Raw genomic sequence first — 19518 nt, 5'->3', positions numbered from 1 at the left:
AAGTCCTTTATCTTAGCCCTGGGGCATCTCCCGAGTTTCCTCCTTCCTGACTACCTCCTGCCTCAAAAGAACTTATATGCATGACCCTTGGACATGAACAATGGTATGGGGATTGCCTGAGGGAGTGGGGGTTGCTAGGTGGAGGGAGAAAAAGGGAAAAATCAGGACAACTATTCCTGATTTAAATCAGCATAATCAATAAAATATAATTAAAAAGTAAAATAAAATTGAAATCAGATCACATTACTTTTCTGCTTTAAAAAATGTGGAGGTAATTTTATTAAGAGGATGAATAAGAGATTAAGAAAAGGAAAGGCAATTTAAAATTCTAGGAAAATACAAAAGGTATACAAGAAAAGTTATGATCTTAATATTAAGTATACTAAAATGCAATAATAGAGGAGATATGGATCTCAAAAATCCAAAACTACCTCAACTATTAAGGATGGGGTGGCAGGATAGCCTCAGAGCAAAATATCTTCTTCTGTCTGTGTAGGTTATCTCTTAAATGTCTGCTGTCCCAGTCTGCATGCCTTTTATATCTCCTCTGCATTCCTGCCATGGTGGGACAGATGATTTTTCTGTGAGGTTACCCTGGGTCTCATCTGTCTGAACACACAATGCAGCTAGACTCTCAAGTCCAGCCACCTTCCCAACATACTTCCAGAAAGTGACCCCTGGCTCCTCCTGTTCTGGGAGCTCTAAACTTCACCCTCTTCTCTCACCAGCCAAGTGAATCTCCTTGTCTTAGGGAAAAGGCTCTGCTTCTCTGAAACATTATGTGTACCCACAAGTCAAATTTTCTTTTACTTTTCCCCCAAATTCTGTGATTTCTCTAAAGATATTAGGGTTGAGGAAATTAAAGCTAGAGAAAGTGCAGGAAATGTACTTCTTCCATTCTGTCAAATATCTCACCCGAGGTAAAGAAGTACCAAATTGGCTCGCTACTTGAGGGGGGAAAGAGGAATAGGAAACCAAGAAGCAATGAAAATGTGTAAACATCTCAATGTATTAACTAGCTATAGTCTCCCATAGCACATTTTTGTGTCTTCAAAAGGGAAAATTTAGGGGCTTCTGGCCAAGATGGAGGCATAGGAAGACACACTGTGCCTCCTCGCACAACCAAAAGAAAGACAACAACAATTTAAAAACAAAAAACAACCAGAACTGACAGAAAATCGAACTGTATGGAAGACCGATAACCAAGGAGATAAGGAAGAAACATTCATCCAGACCGCGGCTGGCAGACTCAGTGAGGTGGCGGATTGTGGAATGGGGTGGGCCAGGCTGCAGCTAGCAGAGCCCATAAGGTGGATGCTGGCAGACCCTGCAGCCCCACATTCGCGCATAAATAGACCAGGAGGAACCGTGGGGGAGCGAAGTAGACCTCGCAACCCAAGGCTCCAGCACGGGGAAATAAAGCCTCAAACCTCTGATTGAAAACACCCATGGGGGTTGAGGAGGCAGCAGGAGATAACTCCCAGCCTCACAGGAGAGTTCCTTGGAGAGACCCACAGGGGCCTAGAGCGTGCACAAGCCCACCTATTCGGGAATCAGCACTAGAGGGGCCCAGTTTGATTGTGGGGAGCAGAGGGAGTGACTGAAATCCGGCAGAGAGTGGAGTGGGCGCCACTGCTCCCTCTTAGCCCCTCCCCCACGTAGAGCATCACAGTGCAGCGACCAGCGTTACCCAACCCCGGTGAACACCTAAGTCTCCGCCCCTTACTACATAACAGGGGCACCGAGACAAAAAAAAAAAAAAAGGCCCAAATGAAAGAACAGATCAAAGCTCCAGAAAAAATACAACTAAGCAGCGAACAGATAGCCAACCTATCAGATGCACAGCTCAAAACACTGGTAATCAGGAAGCTCACAAAATTGGTTGAATTTGGTCGCAAACTAGATGAAAAAATGAAGGCTATGCTAAGAGAAACAAAGGAAAATGTATGGGGAACCAATAGTGATGGGAAGGAAACTGGGACTCAAATCAACGGTGTGGACCAGAAGGAAGAAAGAAATATCCAACCAGAACAGAATGAAGAAACAACAATTCAAAAAAATGAGGAGAGGCTTAGAAACCTCCAGGACATCGTTAAATGTTCCAACATCAGAATTATAGGGGTGCCAGAAGGAGAAGAGGAAGAGCAAAAAATTGAAAACTTATTTGAACAAATAATGAAGAACTTCCCCAATCTGGCAAAGGAAATAGACTTCCAGGAAGTCCAGGAAGCTCAGAGAGTCCCAAAGGAGCTGGACCCAAGGAGAAACACACCAAGGCACATCATAATTACACTACCCAAGATGAAACAGAAGGAGAGAATCTTAGAAGCAGCAAGAGAAAAGGACACAGTTACCTACAAAGGAGTTCCCATAAGACTGTCAGCTGATTTCTCAAAAGAGACCTTACAGGCAAGGAGTGGCTGGAAAGAAGTATTTGAAGTCATGAAAGGCAAGGACCTACATCCAAGATTACTGTATCCAGCAAAGCTTTCATTTAGAATGGAAGGGCAGGTAAAGTGCTTCTCAGATAAAGCCAGGTTAAAGGAGTTCATCATCACCAAGCCCTTATTATATGAAATGTTAAAGGGATTTATCTAAGAAAAAGAAGATAAAAAATATGAACAGTAAAAATGACAGCAAACTCACAGTTATTAACAACCACACCTAAAACAAAAACAAAAGCAAACTAAGCAAACAACTAGAACAGTAACAGAACCACAGAAATGGAGATCACATGGAGGGTTATCAGTGGGGGAGTGGGTGGGGGAGAGAGGAGGTAAAGGTACAGAGAATAAGTAGCATAAATGGTAGGTAGAAAATAGACAGGGGGAGGGTAAGAATAGTATAGGAAATGTAGAAGCCGAAGAACGTATATGTATGACCCATGGACATGAACTATGGGGCGGGGGGAATGTGGGAGGGAGGTAGTGGGCAGGATGGAGTGGAGTGAAGGGGGGGAAATGGGACAACTGTAATAGCATAATCAATAAATATATTTTTAAAAAAGGGAAAATTTATTGTTGACCTAGGTTCAACTCTCTCAATAGCATAGAGTTCAAGTCTTCAATTTTCCAGGGCAGTATGCACTGTGACGTATTCCCCAATATTTTCATTTTGTTTCATGCTTAATCTAAACAATTCAGGGTAATTTACCCCCTTGTCAATGATGGGTTCAGGGATAAACAAACTGAAACTAATTTGGGTTAATGAGATTCAAGGAGAGTCTTGGGAAGGGCTGTGGGAAAGAAACTTCCTCAGCCTCTGATGCCATGGAAGCACAGGCTCTTCTCTTCTATAAGTCATGAATGAAGAAGCACAGAGTTCCTGTTGCCACTGGCAGTCATAGTAACAATAAAGATACCAACAATAAAGCTAATTGGATTTAGGTTACAGCCAAAACTGTCGATGGCAGAACAAAGCAGCAGAAAGAACCTGTATTTTGATGCCACTGAGGCAAGAGATAGTATAGGAAGAATTCTGAGACTGTGCTGCTGTTGCTGACCATCATCTAGCATCCTGGTTGCCAGGAAACGCCTTTTAGCCCTTAGGTAGAATGGATAGCAAACCAAGGCAGGGAGGAGGCGGGACACATATCTTATTCACTAACTCAGCAGTCCTGAGCCTGGTCCAATAATATTGCCAGGTTTCCAACATCACAAGAAACTCTATGTTAGTACGGGAGGAGGAAAGTCCTTGAAATTCTATGTATCGTTTCCACTATCTGGGAAAGAAAGCCTTGAAACTGTGTATTCATCCCAAGGCCTGGAAGGGGGAAGAGGAGGGAGTCCACAGTGCCCAAAGAAAGAGCCCGTAAAACAACTTTGGTTAACTGCCTACCTCTGGTCACTATGTGTTTTACTTGGGAGTCCCTACAGCTTACAGAAAGAGCCTTTAAATAACTTTGGGTAACTGCCCCAACTTTAATTAACTGCCTCCTGTCACATGTCTGTTTTACAACAAGATGAACACATGGGGTCTGGAGCAAAATAAGGATTCAGGCTAACAGACCCCCACCCATACCTACATTTGGGTAGTCATGTCTCCCTGGGAGAGCTGGCACCACCTTTACCCTTCAACCAATATGTAACTTCTTCACCCCCATCCCACCAACTATGTAAGTCCTCAGAACAAAGGACCTATGGCTCTGGCCACCCTTGCCCTTTCCTCTTGCCACCTTTACCATGCCCTGAACCTATGCCTTTCACCCCCACCTTGGCAACACCTCTTCTCTTCCATGAGAATGTGTCACTAATAAACCCTGCTTGCAAGGTAGTACACTTGCTGATCTGTAATTCTTTGCTGTGTTGGCAAGAATATCGATTAACACCATCATTCAGCCATGGGATCTTGCCCTAACTCTTTATTGTTTAAGCCAATGGTGAGTTGGCTTTTCAGTTACTTGCATCTCAGTGCATCTGATACAGAATTTGGTGCCCGGAATAGAAGTGATGCAAATAACAGACTTGGTGGGTTGTATGGTGGCCCCCCAAAAGATATGTCCACATCCTACTCCCTGGAATCTGTGAATGTTACCTTATTTGGAAAAGGGGTCTTTTGTAGATGCCATTAAGTTCAATTTTATTATTTTCACGTTCAGCCAGATATTGAAGAGACACAAAAAGACATTTTTTTTTAATTTTCACATTTGCCTTTATTACAGGACCATTCCTCAAGATCAAAAACATCTTTTTTCAATAGAAACATCTTTTTTCAATAGAACTTCATATGACCCAGAAATTTAAGGTATTTACAAAATTTTTAGTTCAATTAATTATTTAACAATGTTACTTATTTCAGGAATTTATTCTTTTATAACAAAAATGCTACACTGGGAATCTGAACACCTGACTTTTGTCTTGGTCACTATGCTGGGGGGGCTTTGAATTGGTCATGTCCTCCTCTGAGCAGTGAGCTATCAGCAGTTCCCAAGTGCATTGGAATCATCTACATTCTTGTTACAAGTACAGATTTCTGGGCCCCATCCCAGGTCTACTAAGTCATATTTTCTAACATTGAGGCCTAGGAATCTTATTTTAATTAACTATGTGATTATGACATACAGCCAAGTTTGAGACTCCCTGACTTAGATGACCTCCAATATTCTTCACAGCTCTAAAAATGTAACTTTCTGATCTCTGTTTCTTTTATCACTGTTTGTCCATCTTCACTACTACATACTGTGCTAAAAAACAAAAACAAAACCACAAAATAAACCAAGACCATGATTGAATCATTTCATAACCTAACAGCTATACAGTGCCTGGTATGTAGTAAGAACTCAATAAATATTTGAAGAATTAATTAATGGTAATTAAATAAATGTATATTATTTCATGTGGGCCCCAATCACCTATGGATAGAAAAATCTAAATAGAGAGAAAATATTCTAAACTTTCCCTGTTTAATCATGTACTCCTTCTGCTCTACCACACACTTCAAATAATGGGTTGTGTGTAAGAGCTTAATGCACATTGAGAGACCCAGTAAGAAAGTGGTTGAGACTGTCCTGTGGGCTGGATTGTGCCACAGTATTTCCCGGTGGCAGTGACAACTGAGGGAGGTTCATGATTCAGCAGGAGTTGGTTATCCTCTCCTTGACTTTCCCAGGCCCAGAAAAAGCCATATACTGACTAGTGACAGATATTCTCAGGGCTATCCTGCAGGTTTTTGAACCCGCAAGGGCCATCACAGGTTTCTGTGTGTGGGCCGCAGTGAGTGGGAAGAAGCTCTCATCTTCTATTAGAAGTTACCCATAAATTCACCAGCAATGTGTGTCAGCCAAGCAAAGTGTCCCCAGAAAGTCTGATGCCACCTTTTGTGACCTCAGAATCCCTTCTCCCAGCCGCCTTCTGGACACTTCACTGACCACCCTTTGGGCTTCCCCGGCTCAGACACTGTCTGCTGGCCTTGGAAGGTACCGGCTCAGGATGAAATCTGTCACAGGGGTGGGCAGCTTAGCCAAGGAGAGGTAGAGGAATTTGGCATCCAGGCCAGGGTTGTAGCGGATACGTGGGCTCCGGGAAACAATGGCATGTTCCATGCTATTGGTGACATCTCTGATCCTTGGCTCTGCCGACCGAGTCATGTTTATTAACTTGTCAGTATCTGTTTGAGGAGGGGAGAAAGAAATACAAGGCTCTATTATTTGTCATTAACGATGGTTCTTTCTGAATTCCATCCAAGTTCCCTTTCTATCAGATAACTGATCTAACTTTTCAGGCTGACCCACCACACCCTCCAGGTTGTCCCTTCCACAAGCACCCTGTAAATAATCCTATTTCTATTCCTGAATTCAAGTAGTGTGTATTGCACTAATTTGAAAGAATATATCCATCCCTATGTTCATTGCAGCATTATTTACAATAGCCAAGATAGGGAAGCAACCCAAGTGCCCCTCAATAGATAGGTGGGTAAAAAAGTGATGGTACATATCTGCAAGAGGATATTACTTGGCCATAAACAATGAAATCTTACCATTTGTGACCACATGGATGGACCTATAGGGTATTATGCAAAGTACCCATTATGGTATACTGTATTATAGTATTTGTACAATTAAAATACCATACAGTTTTACTTATATGTGGAATCTAAAGAGCAAAATAAATGAACAAAGAAAAGAGAAAGAGACTCATAAATAGAGAGATCAGACTGATGGTTGTCAGAGGAGAAAAGTTGAGGGGTTGGGTGAAAAAGGTGAAGAAATTGAGAAGTACAAATTGGTAGTCACAAACTAGTCACAGGGACATAAGTACGGCATAAGAAATATAGTCAATAATATTGTAATAACTACATATGGTGCCAGGTTGGTACTTGAAATATCAGGGGAATCACTTTGCAAAGTATAGGATTGGCTAACCACTACGCTGTGCACCTGAAACTAATACATGATAGTATGGAATGTAAACTGTAATTGAAAAAAAAAAAAAAGAATCATGTGTTGAATCACTACTATTGTGTTAGACTAGCAACAAAAAAACCTGTGCCCAGTTCTGCCACATATTAGTTGTGTGAACTTGAGATTAAACTGTCATCATCTGTGAAATGGGGATAATGGTACCTGTCCTAGAGAATAAGAAATATAAATAATAGCAGGTTAGAAAGTGGAGGAGGACGGAATAGAAAACAAATGTATGTAAGTGCATAGAAAAATTGGAAGGAAGTAAAATATTGGCTGGTGGTTGGGATTTCTAGTTGCTGGAGGGTTCCCCCCTCCTTCTTACTCCCTAGAGTTCCCAAATTTTCTGCAAAAGCAGGAAAAAATGTCATTAGAAAATAGTAACACTGCCTTTGCCTTGGTCATAGGCCATTGTGGGGTTCAAATGATCTCAGGCACAGACAGGCGCCTTGTAAGGCTCTAACAAACGTAAGGGTATTCGGCTAACGCCCGGCACGTGAGTGTGGAGGAGGTACAAAGCACCAAGTGGTCCAAGCCTGCCGAAGCTCACCACACAAATAGGAGAAAGACACAAGATGCCCTTGTGGGCTCTGATCTGCACAGGTGCCCTTGGCCTTGTACTTCAGTAACATCCCCAAGCACTCTGAAGGAACTGGTGCCTGAGAGTCAGACTTTGAGATAAAGGATTAAAACTTGAAAACAAAGAGAGCTAAAGTGGGCCTGACTTTGGAGATGGTCCAGGAAGGCTAGGAATTCACCCCTCTGAGCCAGACACTGAGTTGATGAGGGCAGGACAATGTCATTTGAGTGTCCTTAGCTCGGACTTTGAGGAACTTCCCTTTCTGTTTCCTAGAGAAAAAACTTCTGCAGTGAAAAAGGACAAATGACCTCTTGGGGTCCCCAAAAGAGCCACGCTGATTTAAAGCCAGACTGTCTGTAAAGTGATAATGTCGTAGGACGCCAACACTCTGCTGTCCATCCTTGGGCCTGACACACAGTCCACTAGCAGCAGGGCCAGGCCGGGAGGCGAGTGTCAGGGGACTCATTCATGATGCTCAGGGCTGAGTGCGCTCACTTGGAGCCAGGGAAGGCTGTGTGGGTTGAAGCGGCGAGGAAGCTGATGTGTGAAGGTGGTTTTGGAACTAGGCTCTGAAAGATTGGAAGGACCCACACAGCCAGTGGGATGGAAAAAGCTACCTGAGACACGAAGTAGTATAAGGCACATTCTTTCATCGTTCTTTCAAATATTTATTGACTTCCTATTTTGTGCTGGGCATCCTGTTAGACATGCAGTGGGAAGGGGGACGGGGTACCATTTAACCCATCACTCTCCTATATTGTGAAGAGCACGGGCTTTGGATTCAGGCAACAGGGCACATTTGTGTTATTGTGAGAACTCAGCATCAGGGACCAGGCTTTGGCACTTATAGATCCAATAGCTGAGTTTCTGGCCTCTTCTCCTTTGCCAGGGACAACTCCTGGGCTTCTGATCTAGTCCCTCTCCAGGAAGGGAGGGGGCCGAAAGGGGAATTTTTGGTGGCCTCCCTGGCAGGGTTGAGATAAAGAAAGAAAGTTGGCAGGTGACCGTGCTGCTTATAGGCTCAACTCCAGGCCTATTAGGACAAGAATACTGTGCTCTGTTCACATGCCTGCCCTGGTGATTGTGTGCTACTTCTTTGGGACTGTTCCCGTGTTAAGTGGTTATTAGTTAGCATAAATATGACTCCAAGATACCTAATCTGGTCCAGGGTTCACAGGTCACGGGACTGTCAGATTTGCCATAACTTGCTGGACTTTCTGCCCAGTCAAGCTGTATGACCACTCCTAAGTACTTCTTCAGTCTGTCTCCACAGCACCTGCCTCCTTCAACACCACCCACCCCCACACCAACACACACAGTTCACAGGACCACCAAGACTTCAGGCCTTCCTCCTTCCTTCAGTGGAATTCTGCAACAGCCTCCCAGCTATCTCTTATCTCCACCCTTATCCTTCCTACAACAACACAAATCCAATCAGGTGATTTCAGAGCCATTTAACAGGCTCTCCAATGCCTTTGGGATAAGAGCCACACTCCTTAGTGTGGCCATCAAAGCCTCCTGTGATCTGAGCCTAATTTCTCCCAGCCTCACCCCCACCACAGCCCCTTCACACTTCTCTCAGGCCAAACTGTACTAACGATTGATTACGGCTGAGGTTTAATTCTCTGAACGATCCAACGATCCATGAGAGAGGAGTTATTACACTTTATAATGAAGAAACTGAAGTTTAGACAAGTTCTGAAACATAGCTGTAGAGACGGCTGTGAACTCTGAATCCACACTGTCTCCGAAAGCATGCAGTGTAGTCAGGTCTCCAAACACCGCTCACGCTCCTCCCTGCATGGGAAGTAGCTGCCATCTCTTCTCTTCCCCTTCTGGTTTACTCTTCAGAACTCACTAAGGCATCCAAATGCCACCCTCTGTGATTCTGCAACAGTAGAACTAAGACTCTGCACTGTTGCTTTGTTTGTTTCTAAATATTATTTATTTATTTTTAGAGAGAGGGGAAGGTGGGGAGGAAGAGGGAGAAAAACCTCAATGTGTTGTTGCCTCTCATATGTCCCCTACTGGGGACCTGGCCTGCAACCCAGGCATGTGCCCTGCCTGGGAATTGAACCGGTGAGACCCTTTGGCTTGCAGGCCAGCACTCAATCCACTGAGCCACACCAGCCAGGGTGTTGCTTTGTTTTTCTTTCCATGCTCTTTGTTGCATGATTCTCCTGTGGTGGTATATTTGCTTCTACATCTCCTCCGCTAGACTGATTCCTGGACACTTCGTTTCATCTTTATGTCCCCATACACTCCAGTTAAACTGAAGTGAAAATTGGAGTATAATCACTTGGAAATTTTTTTTACCTAAAAGTAGTCAAATGCTGCCTGAGATTTTTTTTTTTTTCCTGCAGTCATGGAATGGACAACAGATCACTCAGCACAACCATGTTTATAAACCCAGGCCTTACTATTCTTCAGAAGAATGATAGCAGTTTTTGACAAGTGGTTTTCAGAGGAAGTTCCTCTTTCTCCATGTTCTTTTAGGGCCCGCAGAAGACTACAACTGCTGCCTGCATTGAGCCACTTTACGTTCTTAGAAAACGGCCTTGTGAGGTTTTCCAGACACAGGCTGAATCTGGGTTTCACCCTAGCCCCATAGAGGCCCCATAAATAATTTGGGCCACTCTTTTGTAAGGGAGAGTTTTAGGATGACCTCACAGAGGATATATATTATTCCCCCCACCACCCACCCATCTATTTCCCTTGCTAAGAGCAACAGCTACAGATTTTTCTCTGGGGATTCTTGCCTCTCCCTCTCTGAGTCTTGGTCTGACAGAGCACACGACCCAGCCTGAGCCAATCAGATCTTCACATTCCCCTGGGCACACTGATGAGCTCATGGTTGGGTACATTCTGCGGTCCCTCTGACCCTGATCCTGCCATCTTAGGTCCACCAAGGTAGACTGAATCTTAGGCCTTTTGAGGAGCTACTGGAAGAACTATCCCTGGGAGGAGAGGAAGAGATGTTGCAGCCACGGGACCCCCACAGGGGACAGAGCCTATGAGACTGGAGCCAACACAAAAGAAGCAGAGCCAAGAAATAGGGTAAAACCAGGTCCTAAAAACATCATTTGTGGACTTGATCATGCTATGCCCGAAGGCCATCTCCTTCAATTTTTTTTAGTCATGAGTGTTGAGAAATGCCTTTTCTGCTTAAATAATTTGGATTGGATTTTCTGTCACTTGTCCACTGACTGAGAAATTTTCAACTGATGTAAAATCCTTCAGGCTTTTTTTCTTCTCACAGAATTCTAGTATGTCCAGAACTAAAAGATTACTTTCGTCAAGGAATACTTCTCTGAATATTTTCCCCTAAATCAATGAATGAATGATACTTCTGTCCACCAGGTTCTTTGAACTATAAACCTAGCACTCATCCATGATGGCTTCTTCTCCCTTCCAGTACTAGCCGACCAAATATACACCTGGCATCTATCAACTATCAACTTTTTTCCATTTTCTCCACTTCCTCTCTAGTCCAAGCCAGTGTGAAGTCTAGCCTGGGACACTGTAGCAACCAGAGCAGTCCTTCCTAATTACAAATCGGATCACCTCCTGCCCATCCTCAGTGGGCTTTGGTGCTCTAAGTTCTCCTGTTCCCCTCAGCCCCCTCACACTGCTCCCCACCCTGTGGCATTCTTAAAGTTCCTTTAAAGATGTTTCTGCCTCAGGGCCTTCCTGCAAAAAATGCCCTGCCTATCTATACCTTCTTTCCACTCTTCAGCAGCGCCTTATTTGTTCTTCCCCAAAATCAACTCAGAGAAGCCCTCCTCTACGCTATAATCTAAACTGGGATCCAACTCCCAGTTCCATTCTTCTTCCACAGCCCTGTGTTTCTCTCCGTGGCACTTATCCACATTTGCCATTAAATGTGTGTGTTTATTAAGATCTGTCTGCCCTACTAAGCCTCAAGCTGCAGGCAGCGAGCTGTGAGCCCTGCTGCTTGATCCACTCTCACTCGCCAGCCCCATGTGGGGCCTGGCAGGTGGTAGGCTCCCAATAAAACGTGTATTAAGTGAATAAATGGTTGTCATGGTTTTGGCATCTTGACTTTTTACTCTGTTGATGTATGATGTTCAGGAGAGTTTGCCACTGAAACAAACCTGCTGGGCAGTTAGATACCTGCCATGGATTTGATCGAGTGATCATATATAACCCATCCAGGGTTTCTGGGTGTGTTTCAAAAATTCATCCCTTTGGATTTTGGATCATTACTACGAGAGAGTCTCTCTTTGCAATGCGAGAACTTACAGCTTCCAGATACCAGTGTAACAGAGAGAAGGAGGCCAGACTCAGTCTGAGAGAGGATAAAAACCACTTTTAAATCAAATTGTTCTTACCAGGGACCAGGTAATCTTCTAAGCATTTTATATACACTAATTCATTTCATTCTCATAACTCATTTCAGATGGGAAAACTGAGTAACTTGCCCAAGGCCAACAGGAGAGCTGAAATTTGCACTTGGGCAGCCCAGTTCCGGAGTCTAAGAACTTACCCACAGCAGTAAACTGTCTTTAGGGATGTTCACAGAAGCCAAATAAAGAGAGGGAAAAAATCTGGGTTAGGGAAATGAGTAACTAGACCACTGAGGTCCAAAGGAAGCAGGAAGGGGCTGAGAGCCTGCATGGCTGCTTCACTCTGGCCCAGAAGCCTCCTGAACACACGAAGGGCCAGCCCTACCTTCCTGACCAGAAGGCAGGTCACAGAGAAGCACCTGGAGAAGTGAGCTGCTTGCCAAGGAGGTGCAGCTGATGGTGCCAGAACCAATTTATAGTGACAGGTCAGAGGCTGCCCACTCCCAAAGGCAGCTACAGAGATGGTTCTGAGTTGCTGGGAGCCAGAGAAATGGAGAGAACGAGGAAGTTTTCTGGATCATCCTCTCCCGAAATCAAACCTCAGCTTTGAGATTAGGTGATCTGAGTGAATGAGAGCACCTCTGGTCCTCAGAGTGGCCTTTTCTCTCCCACCATGAGGTGCTTTAACAGGTGTTTCGGCCAATTCCTCCTCCACTGCACCCACAAGCCACCCCCTCCTCTTGAGCCCCAATGGCCAGGGTTCCATTCATCCATCAAACTGAAAGAACTGCACAAAGTTTTGGGGGCAGCATAGTAAACAGCTGTTTACCCTAAACATCTGAGGTTCACAGAAGACCCTTAGCTCGGAGAGGAAGAGTGTTGCCTAGAGACTTTTCCTTTAAAATACTCCTGTGCTCCTTTTCCTCTTTATTAATTTAACAAGCACTTAGTGTGTGCAAAATATCTCAGATACTAATCCTCATAGCAGCCCTGTGAGGTAGACACTATCATTAGCTCCATTTTGTGGATGAGAAAACTGAGGCACGACTAGGTAATGTGCCCAAAGTCTCCTAGCTGGTAAGTGGCAGAGCCAGGATTCAAACCCAGGCAGTCTGGCTCAGGCAGCTGTGCTCTTAATAACTTCTCTGTACTTATGTCAGTGCATTGTCACCTGATTCCCCAGCATAATGACATGGGGCGGGGAGTAGGTGCCAGAAGAGGGCACTGTCCCTGGATAGCATCTCTCCTAGTGCCCCCATCTCCCTGGCAGCTCTAGTTCTGACACTGCCAGAAGTTGTCCACTTGGTCTCTGTTCTCAAATCTCAGCTCTGTCGGTAGCTGTGTGGGCCCTTTAACCCCTCTGAGCCTCCACCCCATCTTCTGTAAAATGAAAGTATGTCAGTGACCCCCAAGATCTCCCTGTTCGTCTCAGAGAACCCTCTCCCTGTGAAGGAAACTCACAGATGCGGAAGTACTCCTCTCCATAGCTATCCCGGGTCTCCTGAGGCAGCTGCTCCCACAGCCTCTGCATGCGCAACTCTATGCTGTCCTTGCCCAGAATGGACGTCCGGTAGTTCCCGGGCTCAATGATGCTGACTTTAACCCCAAAGTAGTGGAGCTCACGCCTGGGAAAGAAGAGTTGGATTCAGTTTGGGACTCCAAGATGACAAAAGGTCGTCAGGGGAGAGTCACTTCTGACACCTGTATAGATGCCGATCTCCTCAGGAAACTGGAGGCATTCTCCCTACCCCTTGCACCAGACCAGCCTTGGCTTTCATGCAAGTAAACCCTGTTGTAGGGCCTCAGCCCTTTCCCAAGCCTGGTGTCTGGGCAATTGACATTAGGCAAACCCAGAGGGAGGAAGTTAACAAAGAATCTAGACTTACCTCCCACCGGGTCCCTCCCACTCAGCCCCATACCCAGCACTCACATGGCAAAGGGGATGAGAGGTCAGTACAAGGTGTGCATCCTCCTTGGAGGGTCTCCCACAAGCATGTCTATCCCCAGGCCTCTCTGTGTGTTTGGGAGATAGTACCCCCTACTCCCACAGGCCCACATAGGGGTTCACTTATTCTGGGACAGCTCAAGGGAAAGCAGGAAGATAGTCTCCTAGCACCACCCCGCCTGTTCTCTAGTCCTTTCTTCCCTTGGTCCTTGGGGAAGGCCCCCTGAGGGCCAGCCTGCTTCCTTCTACTGTTTCAGTTTCTTCTCTTCTGAACTCCCCTGCCCACTGCTGTCATTCTCCCTGCCCCCAGCCCTCTCTTCCTGAGGTGACACCCCAGACTCCCACCCAGAGTGGCTTGGCACCAAGGCTCTGTCACCTGATACTGTCAGAGAAGGCCTCGACACCAAACTTGGAGACACAGTAGCCACCACCAATGACAGCCACACGACCACCAGAGCTGGACATGTTGACGATCCGGCCCCGGGCTTTCTTGACCATGGGTAGCATGTGGAGGGTCACTTCGATCAGTCCCACTAGGTTCACATTGATCACCTTCACAAAGTCCTCTATAGTGAGCCATTCATTGGGACCACTGGGCACGGCCACACCAGCATTGTTCACCAGGGCCCAGAGACCTGTGGGGAGACGGAGAGAGAGAACCACACAGAAATCACCAATGTCTCCTACCCACTGCTCAGGGCTATTGAGGATGGTTGAGCAGGTACGCAAAGCATAAGACTCCGGGCCGGCGCCTAGGCAGGGAGCTATTACAGCCTGAAGGAAGATGTGCCTTTTACTAATTAGTTTTCCCTAAAGGGGCCCATTTTCTGATTCACATAATCTACCAGCTACCTGGGCCCTGTACCAGCTAACAACCCAGACTTTAGCTAATGACATCTAAGCTGCTAGCTCTGGGAAAAGAGAAAAGAGATATCATTTTCATACCAACAAATAAATGTTTGAATTCTTTCTCCCATTATGCTCCCCCATCTGTATTCCCCTAAGTATAAGAGACCAATTTTATTTATTACACACATTACCAAAATTACTTCATTCATTCATCCATTCACACATTCATTTATCCATTCATGAACCCAGTGTTCTGTCAGTTACAGAGGAAAGTGCTAGAGACACGAAGTGAACAAGACAGGGTCTTATCACTTAAGGAGCTCACAAACCAGAGAAGAAATAAATAGCATTTATAAATAAATATATGAAACATTTAAATAATTATGGAAAGTGTGAAAAGGGCTGTCTGAGATCATTAAATTCAGTTGGTATAAATGGAGAAAAAAAATGCTAAGTATTGCCATTCAATTCTGCAGGGGACCAGGCTTGAAGAGCTCAAGTTCTAGTCCTGGTTCTACCTCCAGCCTTGGACAAGTCTCTCTCTCTGGGCCTCAGATTCTAGGTTGACTGGACTAGAACAGTTGTTTCCAGCCTGTGATTTGCAATTCTGAGCTTCCCAGGCTGCACCTCAGAACCTGTCCAGAGGCGGGGAATGCAGGAGAAGCTCAATTCTCATTTGTTTTACAAGTTAAAGTCTACCTGGAGGAGGGCGTTCGATGCTTAAAAAAACAAAACAAAACAAAACATGTTGGAAAAGCCTCTAAATGATCCCCAAGAAGGCCTTCCAGGTCTTTCATTCAGGGATTCCATGAGCCCCACTGCCCTGGCTCCTTCCCTTCCCCTCCCCCATGACCCCTCACCCCTACCCTGCCTCTGCAGCCTCAAGTACTCCTCTGGGCACACGTTCCACTCTTTCCTGAGGGCAGGGCTGAAAGTAACCACCACACAGGGGCCACCCTTTCCCCTGGGGCCCTGGCCCCCACAAAAGCCATGCCCCACCCTATCTTCCTTTTTCCTCCAAGTAGAGAGACCCCAGGAGACCGACTGGCTGGCAGAACTCAGAACCTTCTCAGGCAGAGGGGACTCTCTGGTCTTACGGAGGAGGGAATGAGGCTTCTGAGACCCAAAGACTATAAAACCCAAGTGATCTCTGCCTGTGGGTTAAAAACACACACTCACCACTACCTCTGATCATTCTGGGTAAACAACTTTGCTTGCTGGGAAATCAGGACAATCTTAATTTTTTTTTTTTCCCCTGCAAAGAGCAGCTAGAGACCTGTCAGAGCCGTGCCAGTACCCCCTCCCCCCATTTCCCAATGCTTTTTAGACCAAGGATGTTGCTTAATGGAGTAGGCAGAAAAACGACCCCGAAGATGGGCCCATACTAATCCCTGGAACCTGTGAATACAGTGGATTACATGGGAAAGAGGAATTAAGGTAGCAGATGAAATTCAAATTGCTAATTGACTGTCCTTAAAATGGGGAGATTATCCTGGATTAGCCAGGTGAGCCCAGTATAATCAGAAGTGTCCTTCTAAGTGGAAGAGGGAGGCAGAGAGATTGCAGTGTGAAAAGGACTTGACCTGACCTCACTGGCCTTGGAAATAGAAGAGGGTCATGAGCCAAGGAATGCAGGTGGCCTCTATAAGATGGGAAAGGCAAGGAAGTGGACTATCCCCTAGAGCCTCCACAAAGGAACACAGCTCTGCCCACACCTGGATTTCAGCCCAGTGAGACCTATTTTGGACTTCTGACCTCCAGAACTACAAGATAATAAATCTGTGTTGTTTTAAGCCACTAAGTTTGTGTTCATTTATCACAGCAGCAATAAGAAACTAATATACCCAGTAAATCATTAACACGAGTGGCTCAGGGCTGAATCTAGGGCGCTGGGCAAGGCAGCCTGTTGAAAAAAGAGACTCACTCTTGCTGAATTATTCATGACTTAGTTCACCCAACAAATATTTGGCACCTTGCTAGATGCCAGATACTGTTCTAAATACTAAGGATATGTAGTAAATAAAAGAGACAAAAAGCCCTGCCCCTCCCTACCCTCAGCTTTATTGTAGCAGGGAAAATAGACATTAAATGACAAAAAAATAATGATTGTCAAATCATTAAGACAATAAATGATTTATTTTCTATAAGTTTATAGATAATAAATTTATTATCTATAAATTTATAGACAACAAATAATAAATATTTTAATTTATTATATTAAATTTAATATTTAAATAAATGTTAATGAATATTTGTTTATTAAATAAATAAATAAATGATATTGAATAGGGGATAGTGGTTAGTGCTAAGGAAAAAAATAAAGCCTGGTCCCTCCAGGGCTCTCCGGTCCCCACCTGTGGGCATGGACCCTAGACTAGTTCCATTAGGAGTTAGGACTTCCCCTAGGCTGCCACTTCTACAACAGAGCCACCCTGTTCTTCCTGTTCCTGTGTCCATGCCCTTCATGCAGGAAGCTTCCCAGGCAGGTCCTTACTCAGTCCTGGTCCAGCCCCAGCCCACAGCCTCCTTTCCCAATAGGAGCATCTATTCTGATGTCAGCACTTACTCTGAGTTCAGCCTAATAACCACCATGCTGCGAGGAAAGGACAGATCTCTCTGTCCTCAGCCTTCTAGCCTGATGCAGTCAAGGAGAGCAAATGCCTCCACTCAGGGAGTCCAACCTCATGCGCCTGTTTTGCCGTCACCCAGCTTGGTCCTGACAAGAGCTGTTGGCCAGGACCGCCAAAGTCTCAGAGAAGCAACTCCATCTTTAGAGCTTTGGACATACAGAACACAGCTTCTCTCCCCTACCTCCTCTGGCAACCTCCCACCTTCCCTCTGAGTATCTGAGAGAGAAAACTTCCTTGGGAAATCAGCCCTTCCTGTGGACAGACCAAACCATGCAGTGGCTTCCCGTCCCACTGGGCCAGAGCCTCAGCCCCTGTCTCCACATCACTTCTCCCACCCCATCTGAACAACAGGGTCCCTGATAACTGTCCGATGCCTGTAGGAGAAAGACAGAAAAAGAAGGATAAGCTGAGAAAGCTAAAGAATGCAATTCACCCCACCTTGCTCGCCCACTTGGTCCCTCACCCACTGGGCTGCCATCTGGATGCTCTCACTCTTGGTGACATCCAGTAGGGTGGTCTGCAGCCGGTAGGAGGTATCTTGCTGTAGCTTCTGGGCCCCCTCCTGGGTGAAACAAGCAGCCAGCACCCGCATGCCTCTATCAACCAGCTGCTTGGCCAGTAGGTGCCCGAAGCCCGAGTCACAGCCTGTGATGAAGACATACTTGTCTGAGAGGTTTCGGACAAGATTGCAGTTCTTGAACCAGCGGTACATAAAAGAGAGATCCGTGAGAGCCGCCATAGGCCAGGGAAGGATGGAGCTCAGGAGACAGGGGGAGAGGCTGATCCTCTGACCCCCAGCTGGCAGGGTGCTGGAGGCTGCTGAGAAGAAGAGTTCTCCTCCCTTCCGCTGCTGGCAGCACACACAGGGCCCTGAGTGAGCCACTCTATAATTTTTATAGGTGGATGGATGCATCACACACCAATTAGCCCAGATGCAAGAAATTCAAGTCTAACCTGAAGCCTTGCCACCTCAGACAGCCCTGGTAGCTGCCCTTCTCTTGCCCCAGCCCTTATGGGTGAAGGTGCCAGGGATGGGACAGACCCCAGTGGTGATGTTGGTGCTGAGAGGTGGCTCACCTGGGTGGTCTGAGCAGGGTAAATGAGAAAGAACTCAGCTTAGAAAGCCCCCCTGGGGATCCCCAACCCATGGTCCAGGGATCGAAATCATTTGTCAAGAGTGCAGGCATGAAAATAAAATTAATTTTTATTTTTAGACGAAAAAACTAAAATAAATTCATTAATGTAAAACAAACAAAATTGGTTTTGTGCCTTCCAAACCCCAAGAGAAATGAGTTCCAGGTTATTAGCTCTCTGGAATTCTCTGCCCTTAGGTGAGTGTCCATTATAACAGATGATGAAAAAGAGTTTCTCTCTGGGAAGCTATGTCTTCATTGTCCTGAGGCCAGAGGCAGCAGGGCCCTCCTATAAAGGAGGCTGGTGATGGGAGGCCCCTACTCCCACAAAGCAGAAAGACTGAGGGCCTCAGGGCCTGGGTCCATGGGAGAAGATATTCAGATCACTGATGAGGAGCCCTTTGCACTCCAGGCAGGCCAGGCTCCCAGCCTCCCCCAGGGACCAGGCAAATGGAGGAAGTCAAGGACTGAGGACACATCAGCAATCCTGGGGCAGGGCCCCCAATGGGCATTTTCTGGGCATTTTTCCCTACCCCCAGGATCAGACACACACGAGGTGATCTGGTGATCTGAGGAGCCTGGTGGTGGGGGTGGTGATGGCAGGAGGAAGGGATTATGAAGTCAACTGGCACAGTGGTTAGTTGGATGTGCAGAGAGAAGGGAGGCCAGGAGTCAAAGTGATTCTAAGGTATGGGGCTGATGGCAGGTAGATCCACAGGTGTCAAGAGTAATAGGAGGGGGGACACTTTGGGCATAGGGAGAGAAGGCAGGAGAAGAGAGAGTCCTGATGTGAGTATCAATGAGATGAGGACATGAGGATGGGTCGTGAGCTCCCCGGGCAGCTGCAGAAAGGGCCCAGGGCTGAGTCCTTGGCTCTGAGAGGAAATGACATATGGGAGGTTCTGAAGACTGGGGCTGGACAGCTGCTTGGAAAGTTCTCCAGGTCGGGACTTGGAAGGGAGGGATTCCAGGCCATGGGGCAAAGAACTCACAGAAGGATAGGAGGGAAACTGGTCAACCTAAGGAAGTAAGGATGCGAGACAGAGGTGTGAGTCATGAGGGACCACACCCAGGATTGCGTAAGATGCGGGCGCAGGGTGATGCTAGAGTCTACAGTGGTTCTTGGATAAACCTCTAGGGTCACCACTCCTCAGGATGAGCCTGGTGACCAGCTCA

At 46.0% G+C, this 19518-nt stretch overlaps 1 protein-coding gene across 1 annotated transcript; it reads right to left on the bottom strand.

The window, feature by feature from the left end:
- Positions 1-4652: 4652 nt before the first annotated feature.
- On the bottom strand, positions 4653-18060 carry SDR9C7 (short chain dehydrogenase/reductase family 9C member 7). Its single transcript, XM_024576416.3, has 4 exons — positions 17648-18060; positions 14107-14365; positions 13247-13410; positions 4653-6105 (listed from the first exon to the last, which is right to left on the bottom strand). The coding sequence occupies exons 1-4, from the start codon at positions 17946-17948 to the stop codon at positions 5888-5890; spliced, it is 942 nt and encodes a 313-aa protein (XP_024432184.1). The 5' UTR covers positions 17949-18060; the 3' UTR covers positions 4653-5887.
- Positions 18061-19518: the final 1458 nt, after the last annotated feature.

Source organism: Desmodus rotundus, chromosome 3 (assembly GCF_022682495.2).
Source record: "Desmodus rotundus isolate HL8 chromosome 3, HLdesRot8A.1, whole genome shotgun sequence".
NCBI lineage: Eukaryota > Metazoa > Chordata > Mammalia > Chiroptera > Phyllostomidae > Desmodus > Desmodus rotundus.
The sequence above is the reverse complement of the archived record's forward strand: the minus strand, read 5'-3'. Positions and strand labels throughout refer to the sequence as shown.

What these genes read in the sequence shown, in the direction of transcription:
- SDR9C7 (XM_024576416.3), bottom strand. Translation starts at nt 17,948, where the DNA reads ATGGCGGCTCTCACGGATCTCTCTTTTATGTACCGCTGGTTCAAGAAC. An exon ending in GCCTTCTCTGACAGTATCAG is followed by an intron (nt 13,411 to 14,106) that starts GTGACAGAGCCT and finishes CTTCTTTCCCAG; the next exon opens with GCGTGAGCTCCACTACTTTG. An exon ending in AGAGGAGTACTTCCGCATCT is followed by an intron (nt 6,106 to 13,246) that starts GTGAGTTTCCTT and finishes CTCCTCAAACAG; the next exon opens with ATACTGACAAGTTAATAAAC.